Here is a 27,547-nt window from a genome sequence, read left to right as displayed (position 1 = left end):
TGAGAAAAGAATGCCTTTGCCAGGGTGCTTTTTCAGATATGCAAGTATCCTCTCAATAGCTTCCCAGTGCTGAACCCGAGGTGCATGCATGTACTGACTCACAACACTGACAGCATAAGAAATATCCGGTTGTGTCATACACAAATACAGTAGTCGGCCCACCATTCCTTGATATCTCCCCACATCCTTTACCAACTCACCATCCACACCATTAACTCTATGATATGAATCAATAGGAGTGTTTATTGGTTTGGTCCCCAGCTTCCCAGTCTCCCGTAGTAGGTCAAGTACATACTTTCTCTGTGAGATAAAGATCCCATGCTTGGATCTTGCAACTTTAATCCCCAAGAAGTATTGGAGCTCACCAAGATCTTTGATCTCAAATTCTTGCTACAATGATTTTTTGAGATCATCAATTTCCTCTAGATCATTTCCTATAACCAGTATATCATCCACATACACAATCAAAATTGATACCAGAACACCTCTCCTCTTTACAAAGAGGGTGTGATCAGACTGGTTTGAGTGTATCCGAAACAGATAAGTGCCCCTCTGAACCTGTCAAACCAGGCCCTAGGTGACTGTTTCAGGCTATACAGAGATTTTCTGAGTTTGCACACCTTTCCTTTACCAACATTTTCATAAAAGCCTGTTGGAATGTCCATATATACCTCATCTTGTAAATCACCATTGAGGAAAGCATTTTTGACATCAAGCTAGAACAAGGGCCATGAATAGGTGGCTGCCAGAGATAAAAGGACACAAACTGAACTCATCTTAGCTACCGGTGCAAAGGTTTCCAGATAATCAACACCATAGGTCTGAGTATACCCTTTTGCTAATAACCATGCCTTGTACCTCTCTATCTTGCCATCGGCCCTATACTTCACAGTGACTACCCATCTACATCCGACTATCTCCTTGTCTGGGGAGAGATCAACTATTTCCCAAGTGTGGTTTTTAACCAAGGATTCCAATTCTTCTTGCATAGTTGTTTTCCACTCAGGTTTGGAGAGAGCCTCTGTATCATTCCTGGGTATAGACACAGAATCCAAGGAGGAAAGAGTAGAAAACTTGCTGATTTAAAAAATATGAAATAAAAGGAGTTTCTTGAAGAAAGAAGGAAGAGAGAAAGAGAAGAAGAGAAGTTGAAAAGAAAGGAGAGTAGTGATCTGGCCGCCCCCTTAACTTATTATTTATATTAAAAATAATAGAGCAATACAAAGACAACTATGCCCTTATAGGGCGGCAATACATAAAACAACATATATAAGACACAAAAACATAATAAAATTTGGACTCACATAACTACTGTGATTCCCACCTCCTATCTAACAACTAACATAAAACATCTACTCATAAAAAACATCATAAAACTGATTAATCTTCAACACACCCCCTCAAGTTGGGAGTAAATGTCACACATTCCCAACTTTGCGTAGATCATGTTCAAGCTTGTTCTTAGTCACCCCTTTAGTGAGAACATCAGCCAGCTGCAACTCTGAAGAGACATAAGGCAAACAAACTTCTCCGGTTGTTACCCTTTCTCTTATAAATTGTCCATCAACTTCAATGTGTTTTGTCCTATCATACTGAATTGGATTGTGGGCAATATTGATTGCATCTTGATTGTCACAGTATCACATTATAGGTTCCTCTACTTTCACCCCAATCTCACTCAAAAGAGATCTAACCCAAAGAAGTTCTGAGACACCATGAGTCATGGATTTATACTCAGCCTCTGCACTTGACCTTTCCACAACTGCTTGCTTCTTACTCTTCCAGGAGATCAAGTTTCCACCTACAAAGGTACACACTCTTGATGTACGCCTCCTATCATCTATGCATCCAGCCCAGTCTGCATCCGTATAGGACTCTAGCTTCAGATTCTCATAATTTAAGAAAAGAATGCCTCTACCACGGTGTTTTTTCAGATATTGCATGTATCCTTTCGATAGCTTCCCAGAGCTGAACCCGAGGTGCATGCATGTGAAAGAAGGGTAGGATCCATCTGATGGGCGCCATGAAGGGTTCGGAATGGGTGGGCGAATTTCAAAAATTTTCCTACCTTCTTCCAACTAGGAATCATATTCCCTAAATTTAGAATACAATATTCGAGGATTCTACTTGAACCATAATCAAACCAGATCTGAACCAAAAGGAAATATGAAGGATTATACCTGATCCGGAGAAACAATATCTCCCAAAGTTGGTGTTCACACCCAAAGAAAAAACCAAGATTCGCTCCTACTGAAGATGACACAACTGTGGATGGAACGGAACCAGCAGGGTGCGTCCTACACACTGGATCCTTCGCAAGAATCCTCTGGAAACTTTGAACACTGAATCTTTTTGGTCTTTCTTGCAAGACTGTTATCAAGAACTGATTTCTTGACTTCCTATTGCTGCAAAGATCCAATCTTGCAACAGGGAATGGCGGTTGCTGGAGGAGAAATCCAGGGACGAAGAGGGCTGAACTGTGTCTCTTCTCTCTGGAGTCTGTGTGAGATCAAATCTCAATTCGCAGGAGGTATATTTTTGCATACCAACCCTAGTTCGAAATCTGATATTTCTGTTAGGGTTTCTCCTCTTTCTTCTTGATTAAGAAACCTCCTAATTGGGAGTTATCCCAATCCAAATCAATATTTGGATAGGGGATAATCTTAATCCTATCTACAGATTAAGTTAGTTTTCTCCTGATTTTATCAGGATGTTACCAGATTCAAATCTAATTTGAATTTGGTCTCCTAGAGTGGATAAGGTTAAAGACCCAATCCTTTTACTAACATTAATCTCAGATTCGCCCCCATGAATAGGTGATCATATCAGCCCAGTTCGAAATGGGCTTTTGGCCCATTAAGTGTTCAGTGTTTAACTAGTTTCCAATCTGCTACCCAGTTGGGCTTCTTTGTATGGCGTGGGACCCAAGCATTGATCTACACACCAGCCACATGGGTTCGGCCCAACCTTTATTACAAGGCCCAGCCGAATTCACTGAAAACTCAGTGACCCCCTTGAGCCCATCACATGGACCCTATGGGCCCAACACTTACATTAAGTGGTCCTAGGCCAAGCCATCTTATAAAAACCCAGGGATTGTGGGCAGGTGCAAGATTAGCCCATCAAGTATTATCCTCAATGGTCTTACACTTAACCTCTCAGCCCATAATGATCAAGCACTGCCCAACAAGAGAGGACCTCTCCCTCGGCTGCAAGGAACATTGCCACACTCTCTACTCACATGGATCCCGGGAATTAAAACTATTTGCAAACATTTTGAAACCATACATATACATATATATATATATATATATATATATATATATATATATATATATATATATATATATATGTATTAATATTGCAAAACAAAATTCCAAAGATTGAAATCAACTGCCGGCAGTTTGGTTTCCATCAGAGAGAGTGCCTTTTCCCGATCATTACCCTTGTCCGACAAAGGGGCTGATCCTGTCACTATGATCACCCACTCAGATGAATTCTCGGACTGTCCCAACATACCCAGGTTTTGATCCCCGCTAAGGATCTCATTGATTGGCATATCAAAGACAGCCCAATCTGACACCTAGTGAAGTGTCATAATCGAGTCTAGGGGTCAGGTGTAACTTTCCAGTTTTGCCCATCTGTCTCCAAGGTCTAGGGCAATACTGGAAATCTGGTCCGGTTCAAGGATTCAAGTAATCCCATACTGCATGGGCCTTGGGTTAACCCTGGTGGCTGAGACAGGCCATCCCAACATTTGGTGGCACACCAGTATCAGCCTTGGCAGGATAAATCTCCCCAGACTTATCCAATGGCTGTGAACATTTAAAACTAACACGATTCTCTATAAGTGTCCAGTTTTAGGGTCTTACACAGAATTATACCAAACAACATGAATCAAACATGCACTTTAAATTATTTCCACTAAATAACAAAAGTACATCAAATCGGATTGAAGCTAAGGGCATACAAAAACTGTCTAACAGCATGTATTGACTCACAACACTGACAACATAAGAAATATCTAGTCATGTCATACACAAATACAACAGTCGACCCACCATTCTTTGATATCTCCCCACATCCTTTACCAACTTACCATCCACACCATTAACTCTATGATTTGGATCAATAGGAGTGTTTGCTGGTTTGGTCCCTAGCTTCCTAGTATCTTGTAGAGCATAATCTGGTTCACTGACTTTGACCCACTATTACTGTTGCTGCAAATTGACGGCCCTGATGTCTCGGAATCTCATCCAAAAGGTAGACTCCATTCACCTCGCGACCACTCCCAATCATCTTCTTTGACTCCAGATCTTGCAAAACAAAATTACCAGGAAGAAAGGTCACGAAACAATTCAAATTTTTTGTCAAAGAACTAACAGAAAGTAGGTTGGTATGAAGTCTAGGGACATGTAAAACAGAAGATAAAGTTATATCATTGGTCACTCTAACTGTCCCCTTCCCAGCAATGGGAATATGTGAACCATCTGCTGTAGAGACTCTGCCTCTACCAAAGCACAACTGATAGGAACTGAAAAGGGTAGGAGCATTAATCATGTGCTCAGATGCTCTTGAGTCTATAATCCAGGGAGATCTCTCCTTACCTGAAGTGCATGCAAGATTTGTAATTGCATATGAACTACCTGTATGTGCAAAAGAAGTGTTGTAGTTGGCTTCTGCATTCTGCTGTCCATCTGGAAGGCTAGAGCTAGGTGAATCTTTCTTACTCATAATCTGTCCAAACCTCTCCAATTCTGTTTTCACTGCTACTACTGTAATGGATTCCCAATCAGTTTGGGAAAGAGGGGCTGAAGAGTCTCTTGTAGTGGCAACATTTGCATTTCCCTTCTTGTTCCTTATCTAGACAAGCATAAGATTTGGATGAAGCTTCCAACAAGTGTCCCTGGTATGCTTAGGCTTCTTACAATAATCACACACCAAGTCATTCTTATCTTCCCTTCTAGTCTCACTACTCCCCCTATCTCCATTCGGCTTAGGATTGGTTGTACTAACCATAGCCAAGACTGGTCAATCCTAGGCTGTCTCAACATTACATTCCTCCTACTCTCATCTCTAGAGACAAAGGCATAGGCTTGAGAGAGTGTTACACCCTCCCTAGAAAGAATATGCTGCCCAACAATGTCAAATTTAGGGTTCAGCCCTGCTAAGAACTCAAAAACCCTATTCCTCTCTACCAGTCTGTTATAGGTTGCTGCATCATTTACACTTTCCCATACCACAGTTTCTAAGTGATTTATTTCCTGCCAAAGGGTTTTTAGCATGGAGAAATACATAGCAAGGGGTTTTTCTCCCTGTTTCATACTTATCACCTAATTCCTTAACTGATAGGCTCTGGCTTCATTTTGCTTCTGAGAGTAGGTTTCAGTCACTCCATCCCAAATCTCCTTAGCAGTATTAGCCCATTGGAAATTTTTTGCAACATGAGGTAACATAGAATTACACAGCCAGGACATTACCATGTAATTCTCCTGCACCCATCAGGAAGATTCTATATCAGGTTTTTTCTCCTCCCCAGTGATTTGCCCTAATTTTCCACGGGCACCAATAGCCATTTTGGCTGTTTGTGCCCACTCTAAATAATTTGTACCATCAAGTTTTACTGTAGTAATGATTCCAGACCAAAAAATATCACTACTACCTCTAACACCTAGTCCCACAGTACCGGTGGATTTCACGTCGATATTCTAACTCTCCATCTAACTTCAAACAGTTCAACAATAAGAAAAAATAGATTGGAGACCTTCCAAAACAATTTAATATCACACACATAGAAACCCATCCTTCCGGAAGAAGAAAACCCTATCCGAAGAGAAATCTTTGTCCTCTCCACGCCTCCCAATAGAGAAAAGAGTGAATCAATCACTCCAGGAGGCTCAGAAAATTCCAAAAACTTAACTGCCCTCTTTAGAATATCAAAAGAAAACTAACAATACCTGGGCATCCAAGATCAGATAAAAAACAGAGTCCAACTTTTCAGGGACTCTTCCTCGTACTCTAGTTTTTCCTAATTTTGATGCCGAACAATAGATCACCTTCTTGATGACTGGATCCCACCAAAAAATCCAACAACTGGGCAATATATAGCAGATCGCTCAGCCCTTTGTTACTTCATGCAGTCCATCAACAAGGGCTGCATGATAATGCTTCAAGAACCCTAACCGGTGCTTTTATACCAAGTAGAAATCTGCTGAACTTAAAAAATATGAACAAAAAAGTGATTTCTTGAAGAGAGAGGGAGGAGAAGGAGAAGAAGAGAAGAGATCTTGAAAGAGAAGAGAGCAATAATCTGGTCGCCCCTTCACTTTATTATTTATACTAAAAATAATGTAGTACAAAGACAACTATGCCCTTATAGGGTGACATTACATAAAACAACATATATAAGACCCAAAAACATAATAAAATTTGGACTCACATAACTACTATGGTCCCCACCTCCTATGTAACAACTAACATAAAACATCTACTCAAGAAAACAACATAAAACTGATTAATCTTCAACAAAAAGGAAGGGGGATCTCATTTTTTCTTTATTTTTAATAAAAATCTTTTATATTAAGAAGAATAAAGATGCATAACATTTGTTGAAAGGGGGATCTCATTTGTCTTTTTATATAAGATGTGCATGAGGCGTATGCCTCTTAGATGTGTCAATGCCTTTGGCATACGCCTCGGGGCGTTTTGGGAGCGCCGCACCTCTAGGTGTATGCCTCCCACGCCTTTTAAAACACTACTCCCATCAACCTTGTACTTCACTGTAATAAATCCATCTACATCCAACAGTCTCCTTGCCATCAGGCAAATCCAATCTTCCATGTTTGATTTTTAATCAATGCTTTAATTTCCTCTTACACTGCCTTCTACTCAGGTTTAGAGAGAGCCTCAATAATTCTCTTGGGTATAGACACAGAGTCAAGGGAGGAAAGGAAGGGGTTAATCCACTATATGAAAGATAGTGTGAGATGCAATGAGCAGTGCACTTCATTTTCCCTTTTTTGAGGGCAATAAGGAGATCAAGGTCATCTACAATGGCGTTAGGAGCAAGGGTAGTAGTATCAATAGGAACTAAACCATCTGGGGGAACAAGAGGCATACCTGGGTCTATGTTAGTTGAACCTGGAATCTCCGATGAGCCGATAGGGAGCGACGTGGATTCCTCTACTGTAGAATCAACCTCCCCGTGCTGTCGTAGGCGCCGTCGTGTAAAATACTGAGAGATGGGATGCAATGGAGGTGGCAAAGTGGCTGAGATAGGTAGGTCAGACACTAGAGTAGACAAGGGAGCTAGAACAAAAAGTGGTATAGATTGTTCACTTCCTTCTCCAAAACACTCCCCCTGAGAATAATCCCCCAAGAAAAAAGGCGATATCCATAGTAACATACCGACTCCCAGAGACTAGATCATAACAACAATACCCTTCTAATTTCCTGCATACCCAAGGAAGACACACTTCTTTGCCTTAGGATCCAATTTTGAGCGGTGAGGACCAAGAACATGGACAAAGCACAAACATGCAAACAACCTTGGAGGAATATGGAATGTCTCCCCCTTAGGATATAGAAGGCTGAACGGAGTGCTATATCCAAGAGCACTGTTGTAAGAACTGCATCACCCCAAAAACGAATTGGAATTGTAGATCTCAACATCATGCTTCTTGCTACTTTCACAATATGTCTATTCTTCCTTTCTGTTACACCATTTTGTTGTGGAGTGTATGTACAACTGCTCTGATGGATAACTCCATGCTCCAAAAGGTATGATGACAGGTTTTTTTCATAGTATTCCCTAGCATTGTCTCATCTAAACACTTTCACTCATACCCCAAACTGTGTTAGCACCATCTGATTGAATTGTTTAACCAAAGACGACACCTCATCAAATATATCCAAGAATACCGAGAATAATCATCCACAAATAGAAGAAAATACCGAAAGCCACCCATAGAGAAAACATGGTATGGCCCCCACACATCAGTATGAATAATATAAAAAATAGAAGAACATATTTATTACTTGCTTTAAAGAAATGCCTACAATGCTTTCCAAGTTGATAGCCCTCACACTTCAAACTGGACAAACTGATAGACTCAAACAATTTAGAAAACAAAAAACACAAAGAAATAAAAAAGACAAATGTCCTAACCGATTATGCCAAAGCATAATCTAACCTAGTGGCTCTGACTCAATACTCCTGCTGACATGATGACTCTAATGACTGGGAAGCGCATCGAGAAGATAGATTCCATTCACCTCACGACCATTCCCAATCGTCATCTTTGATTCTAGATCCTACAAAACACAATGACCAGGAGAAAAAAATCACAGAACAGTTCAAATTCTTTGTCAAGCTACTAATAGATAAAAGATTAGTGCTTAGTCTGGGAACATGAAGGACAAAAGGTAGGGTAATGGTATTAGTTATCCTGATAGACCCTTTCCCAGCAAAAGAAACATGTGATCCATCAGTTGTGGAAACTCTATCTTTGCTAGAGCAGAGGTGGTATGAGGTGAAAATGGTGGAAATGTTGGTCATATGTTCTAAGGCTCGTTAGTTTATAATCTAGGGAGGTCCCCCTTACTTGTAGTGGATACATAATTTGCAATGGCATGTGAATTACTTGTGTGTGCAAATGAGGTAGAATGACTACCTCTTGATCCACCTGCACCTTTCTGTCGACCTGATACTGAGTTAGAATTGGTTGTATCCTTTTGAGTTAGGAATTGTTCATATCTCTCCAATTCGGCCCTCACCACAACTGCTACAATAGATTCTAGAGAGGTTGTAGTAGGTGGCCCTGATAAATCACCATTCTCTACCATATTCACATTTCGCTTCTTATTTTTGAGCCGGCTCGGTACAAGGTGTAAGTAAAGCTTCCAGCAGGTATCTCTGGTATCTTTGGGTTTCTTACAGTAGTCACAAATAAGATCCCTTTTGTCCTCCATCTTCGATTCATTTCCACCCTTATCCCCACTTGACTTAGGTTTCACTATGCTAACCATAGCTGATTGCTCAAGGCTTGGGTTCCTCATCATCACACTTCTCCCATTCTCCTCTCCAGAGACAATGGTATATGCCTGAGAGGGAGAGTTACATTGTCTCGAGAAAGAATATGTTGTCGTGCAATATCATACTCAGGTTTAAGTCAACAAAAATCTCAAAAACCATATTCTTTTCTACCAGCTTTTGATAAGTTGTTGCATCTTTGCTACTTTCCCAAACCACAGTCTCCAGATGATCTATCTCCTGCCATAAGGTTTTTAGGGCTGAAAAATAAATAGCAACAAAACTATCTCCCTGCCTAGTAGCAATCACCTGGTTTCTTAACTGATAGGTTCTAGCAACATTTTCATTCTGTGAATAGGTTTCTGCTACTCCATCCCAAATCTCCTTAATTGTGCTAGCCCATAAAAAGTTCTTACTTATATTGGGCAACGTGGAATTACACAGCCAAGCCATCACCATGTAGTTCTCCTATACCCATCAGGAATGGTTAATTTCAGGTTTCTTTTCCTTACCGGTGACATACCCCAATTTCCCACGAGCACCACTGGCCATCTTTGCAAATTGTGACCATTCTAAGTAGTTTGTACTATCCAACATGACTGTAATGATGGTTCCGGCCCTGAAGAGGTCTCCAACACCTCCTCCCCCGAATCCCATTTCCCCTGAAAATTTGTTTTCAACTATACAAACCTCTATAACTCTCAGAATAGGTCAAGAAATCAATTTGAGATGAAGAAAAGGTATTCATCTCCTTTAGAAACCTTAAATACCCTCTTGGAACCCTAGAAGCCCCTCTATCCAAAGATTCATTTTTTCGTAGGAGCGGTAGAAGAGAGAGAAGAGGTTGTCGCTCCCTCTAGAGACCTCCAAAAGGGCTGGGACTTGAACCTCCCCCTTCAGAAAACCTCAAGGAACCCTAGAAAACTAGAATGCCACTTCCTAGGTCAAAATTGAAGAGTCCTACTAAAACAGGACTCTCCCCCTTTCTCCAGTTCTTCCTAATTTTGGTGTAAAACCCTAGACTAGCTACAAGGGATTGCAATTCCACAAAAAAATTCAAAAATTAGGCTTACCTGAACTCTTCAGTTAGCCCTTTACCTTATCATGCAGTCGACCGATCTAGGGATGCATGATGGAGCAGCTCAAGAAGTGTTTAAACTTGCGCAAATACCAAGTAGAAAGATTTGGACAACTTGTTTTGATATAAAAACTGTAAAAGAAAGAGGAGAAAAGGTTTCAACTAAGAAAGAGAGAGATGAGAGATAGAAGAGAATGGGAGAAACTCAGAATTAGGTGTGGCTGCCCCTTTAATTAGATTATATACTTATAAATAAAAAAGAGAGTACAAAGACAAGTATGTCCTTAGTAAGTCAACTACTTGTGAGAACTTAAAAAATACTCTTAACTTAAAATGTAAACTAATGGGCTTAAGGCCCAATAACTCCCTAACTATGCTATATAAATAAAAAACATGTTATATCAGCCCAAAATTCAACAATAATTTTACAAATATTTCCAGCAACTATATAAGAGTGGAGGGGGGGTCATTATGACCATCATGATCTCATTTTCTCTTCGCTCTCCATTTCTCTCTTAATCATTTATTTTTGCTATTCTCTTCTTTTGACACTAGATTTCAATTTATTCTTAGATAATTGTTACTAAATGTAGAAAACACTAATGTGGACCCCACGGCTGTGGTCCCCACTGTGTTCGTATGGCAGTACAGCATGTATTCTTTGTTAGTTATGTCAGTGTTAGTTGGTAGTTATTTCAGTTTTGTTGTTACAGCTTGTTATTTCAGCTTTATTATTAGTTTATTTGCCATGTAAGCATTAAAGGGCAATTCAGCCTTTTTTTACAATTAGTAAACATATAAATATTAAGAGTGGGTCAGCAGATTGATTCTATTCGACCCTCTCTCTCCTTTTCTAAAACCTTTCGTGTGCTTCTGCTTTCTCCTTTTCTTCTTCTTTTCTCCATCTGAAATCTTTCTTTTTACTTTCGGATTTCAAGACTGATTGTAGTCTTGATCAACTACTCTAAATTGTATAAAAAAGAAGACTACTATTGCTTTGGTTAGTTTTCATTCAATTATTGTTTAGTTATTGATTGCCCCTTGTAAGTCCTATTGGTTTGATCTCCTTATTCTAAATCTTTCTCCTCTTAGGGTTCTTGTTATCAGAACTAGATTTTATTAAAAACGGCAAGTCAAAGTTTTACTATTGTTAGTGGTATTAGTGAAGGGGTATTTCAGTCTTTGTACTTGTTGAGAATGTTGATGTGTACTGTTATGTTAGTTCGAGTGCCTCTTACTTAAAGAAGGGCACTCAAGTCTTTTCCAATAAGTTAATAATATAATAACAGGTCTGACCGAATCTAAAAAGAGTTTTTTTTTTTCTCTAATTCGAACCAGCCTTTCTCTCTTTCCTCTCTTTTCTCTCTTCTTCTTTCCTCTCCTACTTCTTGCTGTTTACTTTACTTTACAGTCAACGAACAAGACAGAATTCTAGGGCAGGTCAAACTTCAACATGGTATCAGAGTGAGGTTCACCAAATCAGACTTGCTAGAATTCTGTCTTCTGCGCATTCGAATTAGGGTTTCTCTTGGGTTTCTCAGCTGTGAGTTGGAGACTGGGAAAAGGGCTGAAAAGGAGTGATCGCCCTCTTCCCAAGGAGGTTCCTATGCCTCCGATTGTGTCGTTGGTGATTGGTTGCTGTGGTTTCTAAGCCCTAGTTAGGGCTGGTACGTGTGGTGCAGTGGTGTCTCAGCCCTTCGTGTGGTTGGCCTTCAGGCGATGAGTAAAGTTTTTTTTATGCATATTTTTCTGTTATGGAATACATGAGAGGTGTAGTACAGTTCGCATGATGGGTTTTCAGATTGCAGTATGCTAGGGTTTATTCTGGTTTGTGTGTGATTCGAAGGGCAATAGTGTCTACTTAATGGTGAAACTTCCTGTAGTTGTGGATTAGGGTTGGTGGTGCTACAAGTGTGGTTTTCAGCATTTGATATCGCTGATATCAGTGTGTAGACTTCGGTGAGTAGGGGTTGTGGTGTTGCAGTTTTCAGCATTTAATACTGCTGAAATCAGTGTGCAGATTTCGGTAAGTAGGGTTTGTGGTGTTGCAGCTTTCAGCATTTATTACTGTTGAAATCAGTGTGCAGATTTCGGTGAAGTGTCTGTGTGGTGTGCAGTGTTTAGTGCTCATAATTCAGTGCTCAGAATTCAGTGATAAGGGAGTTCGACAATGGCAGATAATAGTGATAGTAAACCTAGTGTCATGATATCTACTAACTACATAAATGTCCAAATGACCTCCATTAAACTGAACGGAGAGAATTATGTCCCTTGGGCCAAGTCTGTAGAGGTTTTTCTGAAGGCGAAGAAGAAAGTGAAGCATATAAGAGAGGAGAAATCCCCCGCTAATTCTCAGGAGTATGAAGACTGGGAATAGGAAGATGCACAGATCATTACATGGTTGTGGAACAGTATGGAACCCAAAATTAGTGTGAACTTCATGTTTCTTGACACAACCAAAGAGGTGTGGGATCATGCTAAAAAACTGTATTCAGGTCAGGATAATACCACTAGGGTATATCAACTGTATCAGGAATACTTCAATATGCAACAGGGAAATCAGAGCCTTGAGGAGTACTATGCCAGTGTGAGGAATATCCGTAATGAGTTAAATGTCTATCATCCTCTCACTTCAGATGTCAAAGTTCAACAGCAACAGCGAGAGCAGCTTGATGTGACATGGTTTCTGGCGGGGCTGAAGTCTTGAGTATGAACCAGTATGAGCCCAGATACTAGGGGGGTTTGCTCTTCCATCTTTAGAGGAGGTGTTTGCTCGTCTTCGAAGGGCTTCCATTGGATCTATGGACTCTAATGTCTCCGATAAATCAGAATTTGCAGTGTCGAGAGGTCAAGGTGGCAGAAGTGGGGCTCGAGGAGCCCAGCCTGGCAGGAGTGGTAGGGGTGGATCTACACATCCGTGGTGGTGGTCGTACTGGAGGCAGAGATTCAGGGGGAGCTCGTGGTAGAGGACATGGCTCGGGTCCACGGAAGTGTACTCATTGTGGTTTGGATGGACATACCATTAACTACTACTATGACTTACATGGTCCTCCCTCGACGTGGGCCAACCATGCCATGACTAGTGACACCAGTTTCAGTTCTAGACAGGAGAACGGGTCAGCTGACCCGATGCCTTCTACTCCCTCAGATGGTCCAAGCAAGGCGATGGTGAGTGTTCCTCGGGATGAGGTATGAGAGGTTTGTTCAATCCAAGTCGCAACAGAACATAGCTTCCTTTGCAGACTCAGGTATGGCTTGTTTGGCATCCACACCCAACTCCTGGATTATTGACTCTGGAGCCTCCGATCACATGATGGGAACTCCAGGTGTGTTTTTATCTCTCACTCATTGCTCAACATCACAATCTGTTACCCTTGCTAATGGCTCCACATCATCATCTATCTGTGGTGTTGGTAATGTTGACCTAGACCCTGTATTCCTATCCTCTGTTTTATATGTACCTAAGCTTCCATTTAATCTTATGTCTGTTAGTAAGCTGACCAAGTCCCTTAAGTGCTCCATCACATTTTACCCTTCTATGTGTATTTTTCAGGATCTCAAGACGGGGATGAAGCTTGGTGGAGGGCATGAAGCCGGTGAACTGTATTATCTTGATGGTGGTGGACGAACGTCAACGGCCCTTCAGTCATCCATTTCTGCTCTCCAGTGGCATTGTAGATTTGGTCATCCTTCGTTGAAAGTGTTGCAGTCCTTAGTCCCTTCATTGAGTCAACTTTCTGTTTTAGATTGTGAGTCATGTCAAATTGGGAAACACCATCGTGTTCCCTTTCGTTCTAGGGTCGATAACCGTGTGTCGAGTCTTTTTTCTTTAATTCATTTAGATGTTTGGGGTCCTTATAAAGTGATGTCATATAATGGATACCGATATTTTGTTATTTTTGTTGATGACTGTTCAAGAATGATGTGGCTCTATTTAATGAAAGAAAGAAGTGAGTTATTTGCCATCTTCCAGAAATTTTATGCTAAGGTCTGAAATCAATTTGGCATTCACATCAAAATTTTCCGTTCTGATAATGGTCGTGAATACTTGTCTTCATCTTTTCAAGAATACTTGGACCAACATGGCATTATACACCAAACTTCATGTACCTACACTCCACAACAAAATGGGGTTGCTGAGAGAAAGAACCGCCATCTTGTAGAAACAGCACGCTCCCTCATGCACCACATGAATGTTCCCAAAACCTTTTGGAGCGATGCAATGCTCACCTCTTGTTTCTTAATTAATTGGATGCCCACGTCTATCCTTGATGGTCGTTCTCCTTTTAGTGTCTTATTCCCCAATATGTCTCCGTTTCCGCTTTCTCCTCGGGTATTTGGGTGTGTCTGCTTCGTTCATAATTTGGGTCCCGAGATTGACAAGTTAGATGCACGTTCCCTGAAGTGTATCTTCCTTGGCTATTCCCGAACTCAGAAAGGGTACAAGTGATATCATCCCAGTTCTCGTCGTTCCTTGGTATGTGCTGATGTTACATTTTTCGAGTCTACTCCGTTCTTCGTGGGGTCCGGTGCTGTTACTTCCTCCACATCACCACCTCCTCTTCCTCTTCCTGTGGCTGATCCACCTCCTCTGGTTCCAGTCACGTGTATACACATCGCCCGCGTGTACCGGCTGCAACTCCTCCAGCTTCATCACCGTCGACAGATCCAGCTCCAGCTCCGACACCAGCCTCCGACCTAGATCTTCCTATTGCCTTCCGGAAAGGTAAACGTACTTGCACCCTTCACCCTATTTCCAATTTTGTTTCACTTACCCACCTCTCCACCTCCCATCGCCAGTTCATCTCTTTGTTATCCTCCGTGGTTGTTCCTAAGGATGTCCAGGAAGCCCTTACCTCTCCAGAGTGGTGCCGTGCTATGGAAGAAGAGCTCTCTGCTCTGCATCATAATCACACTTGGGATCTCACCGCTCTTCCTCCTGGGAAGTAGGTTGTCGGTTGTAAGTGGGTGTATAGTGTTAAGTACTTGCCAGATGGTCGTGTTGAGCGCTTGAAGGCGCGACTGGTTGCCAAAGGGTACTCCCAAACCTATGGCATTGACTACACAGAGACATTCTCCCTGGTTGCTAAGATAGGGTCAGTTCGTGTCGTCATCTCCCTTGCAGCTATGTATGATTGGCCTCTCCATCAGCTAGATATCAAAAATGCCTTTTTGCATGGTGATTTGCTCGAGGAGGTCTACATGGAGCAACCACCCGGGTTTGTTGCTCAGGGGGAGGATGGTAAGGTATGTAGACTTAAGAAGGCTATTTATGGACTTAAACAGTCCCCTCGAGCATGGTTTGGTAGGTTCAGTGAGGTGGTCAAGAAGTTTGATATGAAACAATGCCAAGTTGATCACTCTGTCTTCAGTTTTGACTCTTCGGCAGGCAAAATAATATTGGTGGTGTATGTGGATGATATCGTTGTGACTGGGAATGATAAAATGGGCATTGACAGATTGAAGGCATTCCTACAGGAACACTTTAAGACAAAGGACCTTGGCAAGTTGAAATACTTTTTGGGCATAGAGGTAGCAAGATCTAAGCATGGCATTAATTTGTGTCAGAGGAAATATGTGCTTGATTTATTGGAAGAAACAGGGTTGTTGGGTACTAAACTGGCTGAGACACCTATGGAAACAAATACGAGGCTGAGCAGTGATATAGGTGAAGTATTTGAAGACCCTGGTAGATACCAACGACTTGTAGGCAAACTAAACTATCTAACCATTACTCGGCCAGATATTTCATTTGCGGTTAGTGTGGTGAGTCAGTTCATGTAGAAACCTTTGGTCCCACATTGGAATGCAGTGTTAAGGATTGTGAGGTATTTGAAAGGAGCTCCTGGTCGTGGTTTGCTGTACAGGAGTGGTGGAAAACTGGTAGTAGGATACACCGATGCTGATTGGGTAGGTTCTATGTTTGATAGACGATCTACCACAGGCTATTGCACCTTTCTGGGGGGTAACCTGGTAAGGTGGAAAAGTAAGAAGCAAACAGTTGTGGCAAGAAGCAGTGCAGAAGCAGAATATAGGGCCATGGCACATACTGCTTGTGAATTAGTGTGGCTGAGGAACCTTCTGCAGGAGATAAGATATGACATTAGTACTCCAATGAAGCTCTATTGTGACAATCAGGCAACGGTTCATATCTCTTCCAATCCAGTGTTTCATGAAAGAACCAAGCACATCGAAGTTGACTGTCATTTTGTGAGAGAGGTGCTGAATGGGGTGATAGAAGCTGCATATGTTAGTATGGGAAACCAGTGGGCAGACTTGTCTACAAAAGGTTTGATTCGGGGGAGAGTGGACTACATATGTAACAAGCTGGGATTATATGATATATACTCACCAGCTTGAGGGGGAGTGTTAGTGGTGTTAGTGAAGGGGTATTTCAGTCTTTGTACTTGTTGAGAATGTTGATGTGTACTGTTATGTTAGTTCGAGTGCCTTTTACTTAAAGAAGGGCACTCAAGTCTTTTCCAATAAGTTAATAATATAATAACAGGTCTGGCCGAATCTAGGGAGATTTTTTTTCTCTAATTCGAACCAGCCTTTCTCTCTTTCCTCTCTTTTCTCTCTTCTTCTTTCCTCTCCTACTTCTTGATGTTTACTTTACTTTACAGTCAACGAACAAGACAAAATTCTAGGGCAGGTCAAACTTCAACAACTATAAAAAGTAATTTTGTTTTCTAAAACAGAAATCATGTGTCATATTGTCATCCTTAAATTTCCTGATCTTTTGATGTTTTTGTTGAATCTTTCGGATTTTTTACTAAAAGATGTGTCATAAATAGTAATCATGTGTCATACTATCATACTGTCACACAGAAATCATGTGTCATAGGTGTTAGGGAGATTGACGAAGTGGGCAATCGAGCTCAGTGAATACAAAATTTGACTTGAGCCTTGTCCAGCAATAAAGGCCCATGTCCTGGTTGACTTTGTCACTGAGTGCACATTCATCATGCAGGCCCCTGAAATTGGAGAACCTATGATCACCTTGGAGACTTCTACCAATGCAACGCCTATCCCGACCTGGGATGAAGAGCCTTGGACCCTCCAGGTGGACGGCTCATCCAATCAAAGAGGAAGTGGGGCTAGACTAATCATCCTCAGACCATGTGAGGTCAAGTTGGAGTACGCTCTTCGGTTTGCGTTCTGAGCATCAAACAATGAGGCGGAGTACAAGGCACTAATCATGAGCCTATCTTTAGCCAAGGAGGTCGGCACAAAGCACATCTTCATCTACAATGACTTCTAGTTGGTAGTCAACCAAGTAAATGAGTTGTATGAAGCTCGAGAGCCTGTTATGTTGGCCTACCTGCCCAAGGTCAAAGAGCTCCTGCTGAACTTCCGCTTGTTGTACATCCAACAAATTTCGAGATCCGAGAATGCCGAGGCCGATGCGTTTTCTAAGCTGGACGGTGCGACGGACACAACTTGAAGGATTGTCTAGTGTCTACATTGAAGACATGCCCATGTCCAAGCATCGAGAAGGTGGCAAAAGGAGGTCGCTCCCATCATGGCAGCAGAACCAAGCTAGATAGATCTGTTCATTGACTACCTATGCCGCAGGACCCTACCAGCAAACCACTGCGCAACACAGAGGGTAGAGCGGTAGTTGGCTCGCTATGTACTATAGGCGAGCAACTGTATCACAAATTATTCACGCTCCCTTACCTGCATTGTTTGCAGCTTGCTAAGGTGCTACGAGAGATCCACGAAGGTCTCCTGGTCCAAAAGGCCTTGTGACAAGTGTTAACAACACACTAACATACCTCGGAAGCCTGCAACCAATCTAAAGTACCTGACTAGCCCATGGCCAATCGCGCGGTGGGGGATCGATACACTCAGCCCCTTCCCACCAGCAACCAGGCAGAGAAGGTTCTTGGTTGTCGTAGTGGACTATTTCACTAAGTGGGTAGAGGCCGAGCTACTAGCATCCATCATAGCTTGGAATGTATAGGGCTTTTTCTAGAGAAATATAGTCTGTTGCTTCGGCCTCCCTTGCACGTTGATCTGTGACAATGGGAAGCAATTCGAAAATATCAAATTTCAGAACCGGTGTGCCAAGACGGGGATCTAGTAGAACTTCACCGCAATGGCTCATCCTCAAGCAAAAGGTCAAGCCGAAGTGACCAACCGAGCTATCTTGCAATGACTCAAAGCTCGGCTTTCTCGAGCTAAGGGTTTGTGGGTGGACGAGTTGCCCAGCGTCTTGTTGGCATAACGAACGATGATTAGGATGGCAACAAGCGAGACCCTGTTCAACTAGACATACGATACCAGGGCCTCATCCCCAATGAGATCAAGGTATCTACCTTGCGTTCTGAAGCATATGAAGAGGAAAATGATGACGATGTTGACTAACCTGGACTTAGTGGAGGAAGTTCATGACTTAGCCTACATTCGGATCACGACATATCAATAGAGAGTTGCTCAATACTATAACGCCTGAGTTAAGAGATGCCAATTCTAAGCTGGCGACTTGGTACTCAAGAAAGTTATGGCGCCTGAGTCCGACTCGTGAAAGTTGAGAGTCCTAATTGGGAAGGCCCTTAAAGGGTAAGTAAAGTGATCGGACTCAAAATGTATGTGCTCGAAACTTTTGAGGGGAGGCAGGTCCCCTGCGTATGGAATATCGACAACCTACGGAGGTATTACGTCTAAGAGTTCATCACAATTATGAACCACATACATTCAAGTCCAAAGAAAAATTCCAAGTGTGAGTTGCCCCCTCAACTGACGAGCTATTAAGTCATGAACCAAACCACCCACTTCGGAAACCTGGTCGAGCCAACCCACGCTATTAGCAATTGGATAAAAAAAAGAAGGGGAAGCCAAATTGCTCCTTGGAAAAAAGACACCCTCAAGTTGATCACATAACACATCGATGGTAGGTGGTTGACTTGCTCAGGTCGGCATCACTCAAGTGCCTTGGCAACGTTTTGATAGCTGAATTTATAACGCCGATTTGCTTTTAGCACCTTGGCTTAGATACACCCTGACACCTCAACAAACATTTTAACTTAGCCAATTTTCTAAGATGGGAAAAGAAAAAACATAGGGGGGCATGGCACGTTGGAGAAAAGTAAATGTCGCTACTAGTAAAAAAAAGGGCAGTCTACATTAGCATTGCAAAAAAAGGCGGGGAGAACATTGCAAGTCGAGCTCGGAGGCTCAGGATACATGATGTTTGAACGGGGGGTCCAAGTGAAGAGGCAATGAGATCAGATGTTTTAGGGCTCCTTGTTGCCCCTAAACTAGTGTTTGCTCCCTTGATGCTAGCACTAGCACCATCTCCTGAACCACCCTCGGCCTCCTCCTCCTCAGAGTTTGGCTCTTGATTAATCTAGGTCATCATCTTGTTGGTGAATGCTGAGCTCTTCAACTTCCCCAGGTTGAAGTTCAGACATACTAAGGGTATGAGCATTCGGCATAGCTTGAACCCTTGATGGGAGGCGCCCGTACCAAACTCCTCCCTGTCCTTTAGAAATCCCAGGGAAGATTGATGCTCTTGGATTGTGCGGGCCTTGGTGGCATGGATGTCTTCAAGGAACTTTGACCGTTGTTCTGCGAGCTTGACTTCCTTTTCCTCCAACTAGTGGCGTCTGTGCTCTAGCTCGCCAGGCAACTTCTTGACCCTCATCACCAAGTCGCCACTCTTGCCTCGTTCCTGTATCAACTTGGTTTTCAAGTTGGAGACAAGTTCGGCAGCCCGTTTAAGACGAATCTTGTACTCCGTTACCTCTTCTAAGACTTTGAACTTCGTCACGCCCACCTCGGCCTGCCCTAACAAAGCATGTGTTAGGGTGTTCACTTGAGAAAGAAGAAAAGCCAAAAACCAGTAAGGAATGATGATCACGCTAAGTGTAAAAGAGACGGTTGGACCCTTACCACCATAAGGTAGAGCATGACTCTCCCAATAAGCTGACCGGGGTGCGACTTGTGAAGCTTCGCGACCTCTTCAGAAAAGATGACTTGCTGGCTCTTCTCCAAAGCCGTCTGGAAGTCCATCGGTCCTGGCCTCGGCATCCGATGTGGCGGTCACCTCGGCCCCAGGAGGTGGTTAATTCTCCTCGAGAGCCCAGACGGCATCGAATCTTGACGTGGCCCCTTCTGGTTGATCTTCCTCTACCTAGTAGACTACCGGCATGACTTCGGCACACTCCGCCGAGTAGGCTCGAGAGCAATAACCTGAGGGGACACCTGGGAAGTTACCTTCCTCTTCTTTCTCTTCATTACCTGGACAATCCCCAAAGTAGGTACGCCTAGCATGTCTCCTGCACAAGAAAACTAAGGTGAGCCAAACTGCTGAGTAAAAAAAAAGGAGAAAGAGAAATAAAAGAGGTAAAATGCCTAAGTTTGGGAATGACAACCTACCCGGAGGACTCATCCTAGCTTGGGTCAGCTTCTCCTCGGCCAAGAACTCAATTAGCCGCGACCTCTTGTTCACTAAGACTTGCACCCTTGCATGCATTCGCTCACTTAGGGTCTCCTCTCAGGCATCCCTGGTGCCTTCTTTCCAAGCCGTAGAGAACGGCCATCCGTCATTGAGATCCAAGAAATACTTGCTCTTCCAGTCTTGGACCTTGGAAGGGAAGCCGCTTAGTAGCTTGCAGCCAGAGCTGTAGGACAAATAATAATTGTACATCTCGGGGGGATTCCTTTTCAGTTGACATATGCTGGCGAAAGTATAAATATCTAAGGGGAAGCCGATGTGGTGACAGAACAAAATGGTACCGACTAGGGTCCTAATAGAATTGGGGTGAAGCTGGCTCTTGGCAATAAATTCGATTGAAATATGAGGAAGTAGAGAAGAGAAGGGAAGAAGAAAGAAAAGAAGAAGAAAGAAAGGAAGAAGAAAAAGGTTTGGAGCAATCGAACAGTTCTGGCGGTGCCAACTTCTATTATATTATATAGGGCGGCAAAAATAAGAAGGGAAAAGACTCTAGTAACCTTGTTGTAAGTGAGTACAATAACAGAAATAACAGAAAATAAAAAAAGCTTTAACTAGCCAAACAGACCCTAACACAAATAACTAAATTATTTCAACACTCCCCCTCAAGTTGGAGCAAAGATGTCAATCGTGCCCAACTTGTCACACAAATAATAGTGCCACACATGATGAAGACCTTTGGTGAATATATCTGCAAGTTGTTCTTCTGAGCTGACATATGGAGTACACACTTCTCCATTTACAAGTTTCTCTCTAATAAAATGCTTGTCCACTTCAATGTGTTTCGTCCTATCATGCAGGACTGGATTAACAGCAATATTGATGGCAGATTTATTGTCACAGTAGAGTGACATATTGCTCACTGCAAAACCCAATTCACCTAACAGATTTCTTATCCACATGATTTCAGCAACCCCACGAGACATCGCTCTATAATCTGCTTCAGCACTAGATCTAGCCACCACACTTTGTTTTTTACTTCTCCACGTGACCAGGTTTCCTCCTACAAAGGCACAATACCCACTGGTAGACTTTTGGTCATCAACTGCTCCTGCCCAATCAGCATTAGTAATTACTTCCACCTTTAAGTGTCCATGTTTTTGGAACAACAAACCAACTCCAGAAAACTTCTTGAGGTATCTAAGGATCCTCTCTACAGCTTCAAAGTGAGTTGTCCTAGGATTGTGCATGAATTGACTAAGGACACCCACAGCATAAGCAATATCAGGCTTGGTCATAGACAAATACAAGAGTCTCCCTACGAGTCTCTGGAACTTCTTCACATCTTTCAAAAATTCTCCCTGACTGTCTCCCAGCTGATCATTAGATTCAATTGGTGAGTCAATTGGTTTTACCCCCAACTTGCCTGTATCTTCTAGTAGATCTAGTACATATTTCCGTTGGGAATTAAAGATGCCCTTGTGAGAGCGGGCAACTTCAATTCTAAGGAAACAACGTAAGGGGCCTAGATCTTTCACCTCAAATTGAGTGGCTAAGAATTTTTTTAGTCTCCGTATTTCAGCCTCCCAATCTCCTGTGATCACTATGTCATCCACATACACAATTAGACCCGCAATTTTCCCTTCACCTTTTTTCACAAATAGAGTGTGATCTGACTGGCATTGTTTGAACCCCATCTGTTGAATTGCTAAGTGGAACTTACTAAACCAAGCCCGAGGTGATTGTTTCAACCCATATAAAATTTTTTTTAACCTACACACCTTTTGTTCACTACCTTTGGCACAAAAGCCTGGAGGTTGGGTCATGTACACTTCCTCTTCCAAGTCACCATTCAAGAAAGCATTTTTGATGTCCAATTGGTGAAGTTCCCAGTCAAGATTTGCTGCCAATGAAAGAAGAATCCTGATAGAGTTCATCTTGGCTATAGGAGCAAAAGTCTCTGCAAAGTCCACTCCATATACTTGGGTAAAACCTCTTGCTACCAGTCTAGCCTTGTATCTTTCAATAGTTCCATCAGCATTGTGTTTCACTGTGAACACCCACTTGCAACCCACTGGTTCCTTCCCGTCAGGAAGATCAACCAACTCCTAAGTGCCACTTTTGTGTAATGCATCAATTTCTTCCTGCATGGCATCTGTCCATTCAGGTTTAGATAAAGCTTCTGCCACATTCTTAGGAACGGGGACACTGTCCACAGAAGAAAGGAATGAACGGAATGAAGGTGAAATGTGATCATAGGACACAAAATTAGAGATAGGATGATTAGTGGTACAAGATCTAACACCCATTCTCTTAGCAATAGGAACATCAAGATCATTGATGACAAGGGAATCAACATTGAGAGGAACAAGCATATCAATAGGAGCAAGTGTACCAGGCTGATGAGACGGATCTGCCTTTGGCGAATCCGATGATGTTGGTTGCAGAGTGTCAGGTTCCACGGCTCTTGAACTTTGCTAGCTTTTATGGCGACGATGAAAGACATGGAATGGAGGAGGATCAAGTAAACGAGGTAGTTGAGTTTGAGCCGCCTGTTTCTCCTCAACCCTACTCTGCCATTGAGGAGAAACCGAAAAGAAAGGTTGATTCTCAAAGAAGGATACGTCAATGAAGACATAGTACTTGCGAGAGGTAGGATCATAGCAACGATACCCGTTTTGTGATAAAGGGTAACTAAGAAAAACACAAGGAATAGCCTGAGGGTCAAGCCTACCCCGAGTAGGGGACAAGTTATGGACAAAGCAACGACATCCAAAAACACACATCGGGATGGTGGACAATGGAGCTGTAGGAAACAAAAGCTGATGTGGGGCCTTATACTCTAGTAACCGAGATGGCATACGATTGATGATGTATGTAGCACACAAAACTGCATCCATCCAAAAACGTTTTGGCACATTCATATGAATTAATAAGCCATGAGCTACTTCAAAAAGGCGACAGTTCTTTCATTCAGAGCAGAGACATTATGCCAAGATATATCAATTGCAAGCTGAATCCTCTACTTGCAAGCAGGGGGAGAGGAGTCTCTCGATGTACTATTCTGATTTGGCATTGATATGGAAAGAACTTGATCACTATCAGAATGTGAATTGGAAGTGTGATGAAGATGCAAAGGCATATAAGTCGCTTGTATCTCAGCTACGAGCTTTTGCCTTCCTCCTAGGGCTGCATCCTTCGTATGAGTCCATCAGGGTGCAGATCTTGGGTAGTAAAGACTTGCCATCAGTTCAGGAGGTGTATGCCTTGGTGCAGTCAGAAGAGAGTAGAAGTGTGATAAATGGTGTAGAAGGGGAGTTAGTTGCCCTAGCTGTCTGGGGAAATTCAGATACAAATGTCGGAGGTGGTTTTACAAAAGGAGACTCTCAGAAAAAAACAAATGATAAGAGCAAACTTTGGTGGACTCACTGCCAGAAGACATGACACACGAGAGATACATGTTGGGATCTCCATGGAAAACCTAAATGGGCACAAGATTTGGATAAGAATTCGACACCTGATCAAGGCAAGAAACCAAACCAGCAGAATAAAAAAAGGTATAACTCAGCTAATATGGCATTGATGGAGACTAGTCCTTTGGTAACTCAGGAGAGGCATACCAGTTCTGACCCGAAGGAAGATATTATCAACTCCTTTTGTGAACATTTGGAATTGTATGGTAGGACTCTCCGCTAGATGGATTATGATCCTACCCCCTCTACCTCGTTTGCGTCTACATTAGGTAATGCTGCCATAGCCTTCCATGTGTCATCTCATAACACTGATTCTCCTTGGATTATTGACTCCAAACCCTCAAACCACATGACCAGTAAGTCAAATTTGTTTCAGACATATAACCTTTTCTCTGGGAGAGATATGGTAAGACTAGCTGATGGTTCTTTTCCTACCATAGCTAGCCGAGGTAGCATACCTCTCCCACTTGGCCTTACCCTTCCTAATGAACTGCATGTTCCAAAATTACCTACTAATTTGTTGTCCATTAGTAGTCTAACTCATTCCTTGAACTGCTCAGTCACTTTTTTCTGTCTACATGTGTGTTTCAGGATTTGGCCTCGGGGAAGACGATTGGTAGAGGAAGCATGGTGGATGGCCTCTACGTGTTGGAGAATAATGCTGGTCTTGTGGCTACAGAGTCCATGAATTTATCCAGTGAAAGTCAAGCCTATTTATGGCATAATCGTCTAGATCATCTTTCTTTTGAGTCTGTTGAAGTTTGACCTGCCCTAGAATTCTGTCTTGTTCGTTGACTGTAAAGTAAAGTAAACAGCAAGTAGGAGAGGAAAGAAGAAGAGAGAAAGAGAGGAAAGAGAGAAAGGCTGGTTCAAATTAGAGAAAGAAGTTATCCCTAGATTCGGCCAGACCTGTTATTATATTATTAACTTATTGGAAAAGACTTAAGTGCCCTTCTTTAAGTAAGAAGCACTCGAACTAACATAACAGTGCACATCAACATTCTCAACAAGTACAAAGACCGAAATACCCCTTCACTAACAGAGTCATTAAATGTTATGTTTCCAAAGTTGTTTAAGTCCTTGTCAATGAGTCAGTTACAGTGTTAGACTTGTCAATTGAGTAAGCATTGTAGAGGTTTTTTACCTTTGCGAAATAAAAGATCTGAATTTCCATTTCATATTGTTTATTCTAATGTTTGGGGCCCTGTTACTCTACCTACTGAAACTGGCTATAAGTATTTCATTACCTTGATTGATGATTATTCTAGATACACTTGGGTTTACCCCATGCGATCTCGAGATGAAGTGCCAAAACTTGTGAAAGATTTTCAACGCATGGTGTTCACTTAGTTCCAAACGGAAATCCATATCTTCTAGTCGGACAATGCGAAGGAATATTTCCATAGTGATCTCACGGAGTTTTTTGCTTCGAGTGGGTCACTTCAGCGAAGCTCTTGTGCCAGGACACCCCAACAAAATGGTGTGGCTAAACGGAAGAACCGCCGCCTTCTCCAAGTAGCTCGTGGCTTATTAATTCATATGAATGTGCCGAAACGGTTTTGGATGGATGCAGTCTTGTGTGCTACATATATCATCAATCGCATGCCCTCTCGGCTACTAGAGTATAAGGCCCCACATCAGCTTTTGTTCCCTACAGCCCTATTGTCCACCATTCCGATGCGTGTTTTTGGGTGTTGTTGCTTTGTCCATAACCTGTCCCCTACTCGCGGTAAGCTTGATTCTCGGGCTATTCCTTGTGTTTTTCTTGGTTACCCTTTATCTCAAAAGGGGTATCGCTGCTATGATCCAACCTCTCGCAAGTACTAAGTCTCCATTGATGTATCATTCTTTGAGAATCAACCTTTTTCTCGGTTTCTCCTCAGGGGGAGAGTAGGGTTGAGGAGAAACAAGCGACTCAAACTCAACTACCTCCTTTACCCGATCCTCCTCCATTCCGGGTTTTTCATCGTCGCCATAAAAGCCAGTAGAGTTCAAGAGCCGTGGAACCTAACACTATGCAACCAACATCGTCGGATTCACCCAAGGCTGATCCGTCTCATCAGCTAGGTACACTTGCTCCTGTTGATATGTTTGTTCCTCTAAATGTTGATTCACCTGTCATCAATGATCTTAATATTCCTATTGCTGAGAGAAAGGGTGTTAGGTCTTGTACCACTAATCATCCTATCTCTAATTTTGTGTCCTATGATCATGTTTCACCTTCATACCGTGCCTTCTCTCTTCTGTGGACAGTGTCCCCGTTCCTAAGAATGTGGCAGAAGCTTTGTCTAAATTTGAAAGGACAGATGCAATGCAGGAAGAAATTGATGCTTTACACAAAAATGGCACTTGGGAGTTGGTAGACCTTCTTGAAGGGAAGGAACCAGTGGGTTGCAAGTGGGTGCTCACAGTGAAACACAAGGCTGATGGAACTGTTGAAAGGTACAAGGCTCGACTGGTAGCAAGAGGCTTTACTCAGGTATATGGAGTGGACTATGTAGAGACTTTTGCTCCTATAGCCAAGATGAACTCTATCAGGATTTTTCTTTCATTGGCAGCAAATCTTTACTCGGAACTTCACCAATTGGACATCAAAAATGCTTTCTTGAATGGTGACTTGGAAGAAGAAGTGTACATGACCCAACCTCCAGGGTTCTGTGCCAAAGGCAGTGAACAAAAGGTGTGCAGGTTAAAAAAATCTTTATATGGGTTGAAACAATCACCTCAGGCTTGATTTAGTAAGTTCCATTTATCAGTTCAACAAATGGGGTTCAAACAATGCCGGTCAGATCATACTCTATTTGTGAAAAGAGGTGAAGGTAAAATTGCAGCTCTTATTGATGTGGATGACATAGTGATCACAGGAGATTGGGAGGCTGAAATACGGAGACTAAAAAAATTCTTAGCCACTCAATTTGAGGTGAAAGATCTAGGCCCCTTACGTTGTTTCCTTAGAATTGAAGTTGCCCGCTCTCACAAGGGCATCTTTAATTCCCAACGGAAATATGTACTAGATCTACTAGAAGATACAGGCAAGTTGGGGGTAAAACCAATTGACTCACCAATTGAATCTAATGATCAGCTGGGAGACAGTCAGGGAGAGTTTTTGAAAGATGTGAAGAAGTTCCAGAGACTCGTGGGGAGACTTTTGTATTTGTCTATGACCAGGCCTGATATGGCCTATGCAGTGGGTGTCCTTAGTCGATTCATGCACAACCCTAGGACAACTCACTTTGAAGTTGTAGAGAGGATTTTGAGATACCTCAAGAAGTTTCCCGGAGCTGGTTTGTTGTTACAGAAACATGGTCACTTAAAGGTGGAAGTATATATTGATGCAAATTGGGTAGGAGCAGTCAATGACCGAAAGTCTACCAGTGGGTGTTGTGCCTTTGTAGGAGGAAACCGGTCACATGGAGAAGTAAAAAACAAAGTGTGGTGGCTAGATCTAGTGCTGAAGCAGAGTATAGAGCGATGGCTCATGGGGTTGCTGAAATCATGTGGATAAGAAATTTGTTAGGTGAACTGGGTTTCCCAGTGAGCAATCCTATGTCACTCTACTGTGA

The 27,547-nt window shown here is 42.4% G+C and overlaps 1 protein-coding gene across 5 annotated transcripts in view; it reads right to left on the bottom strand.

Moving 5' to 3' along the window:
• The window catches only part of LOC148853017 (potassium channel KOR2-like), a 124,879-nt gene that overhangs the window by 4,014 nt on the left and 93,318 nt on the right, over positions 1-27,547 (bottom strand). Inside the window, exon 13 of one of the 5 annotated variants that reach the window (XM_088947792.1) lies at positions 4,196-4,316. The exons of 3 other annotated variants lie outside the window; for them this stretch is intronic. In XM_088947792.1, the coding sequence (XP_088803918.1) occupies positions 4,253-4,316 (64 nt within the window). In that variant the 3' untranslated portion in view covers positions 4,196-4,252. Of the gene's footprint in view, positions 1-4,195; positions 4,317-10,104; positions 10,242-27,547 lie in introns of those variants that run through there. One more of the 5 variants, XM_088947791.1, reaches the window with a different exon arrangement.

The sequence above is a fragment of the Nelumbo lutea genome, chromosome 5 (assembly GCF_056320005.1).
Source record: "Nelumbo lutea isolate HS-2025 chromosome 5, American lotus-T2T, whole genome shotgun sequence".
In the NCBI taxonomy this organism is placed as follows: Eukaryota; Viridiplantae; Streptophyta; class Magnoliopsida; order Proteales; family Nelumbonaceae; genus Nelumbo; species Nelumbo lutea.
This window is presented reverse-complemented; position numbering and strand designations above follow the sequence as displayed.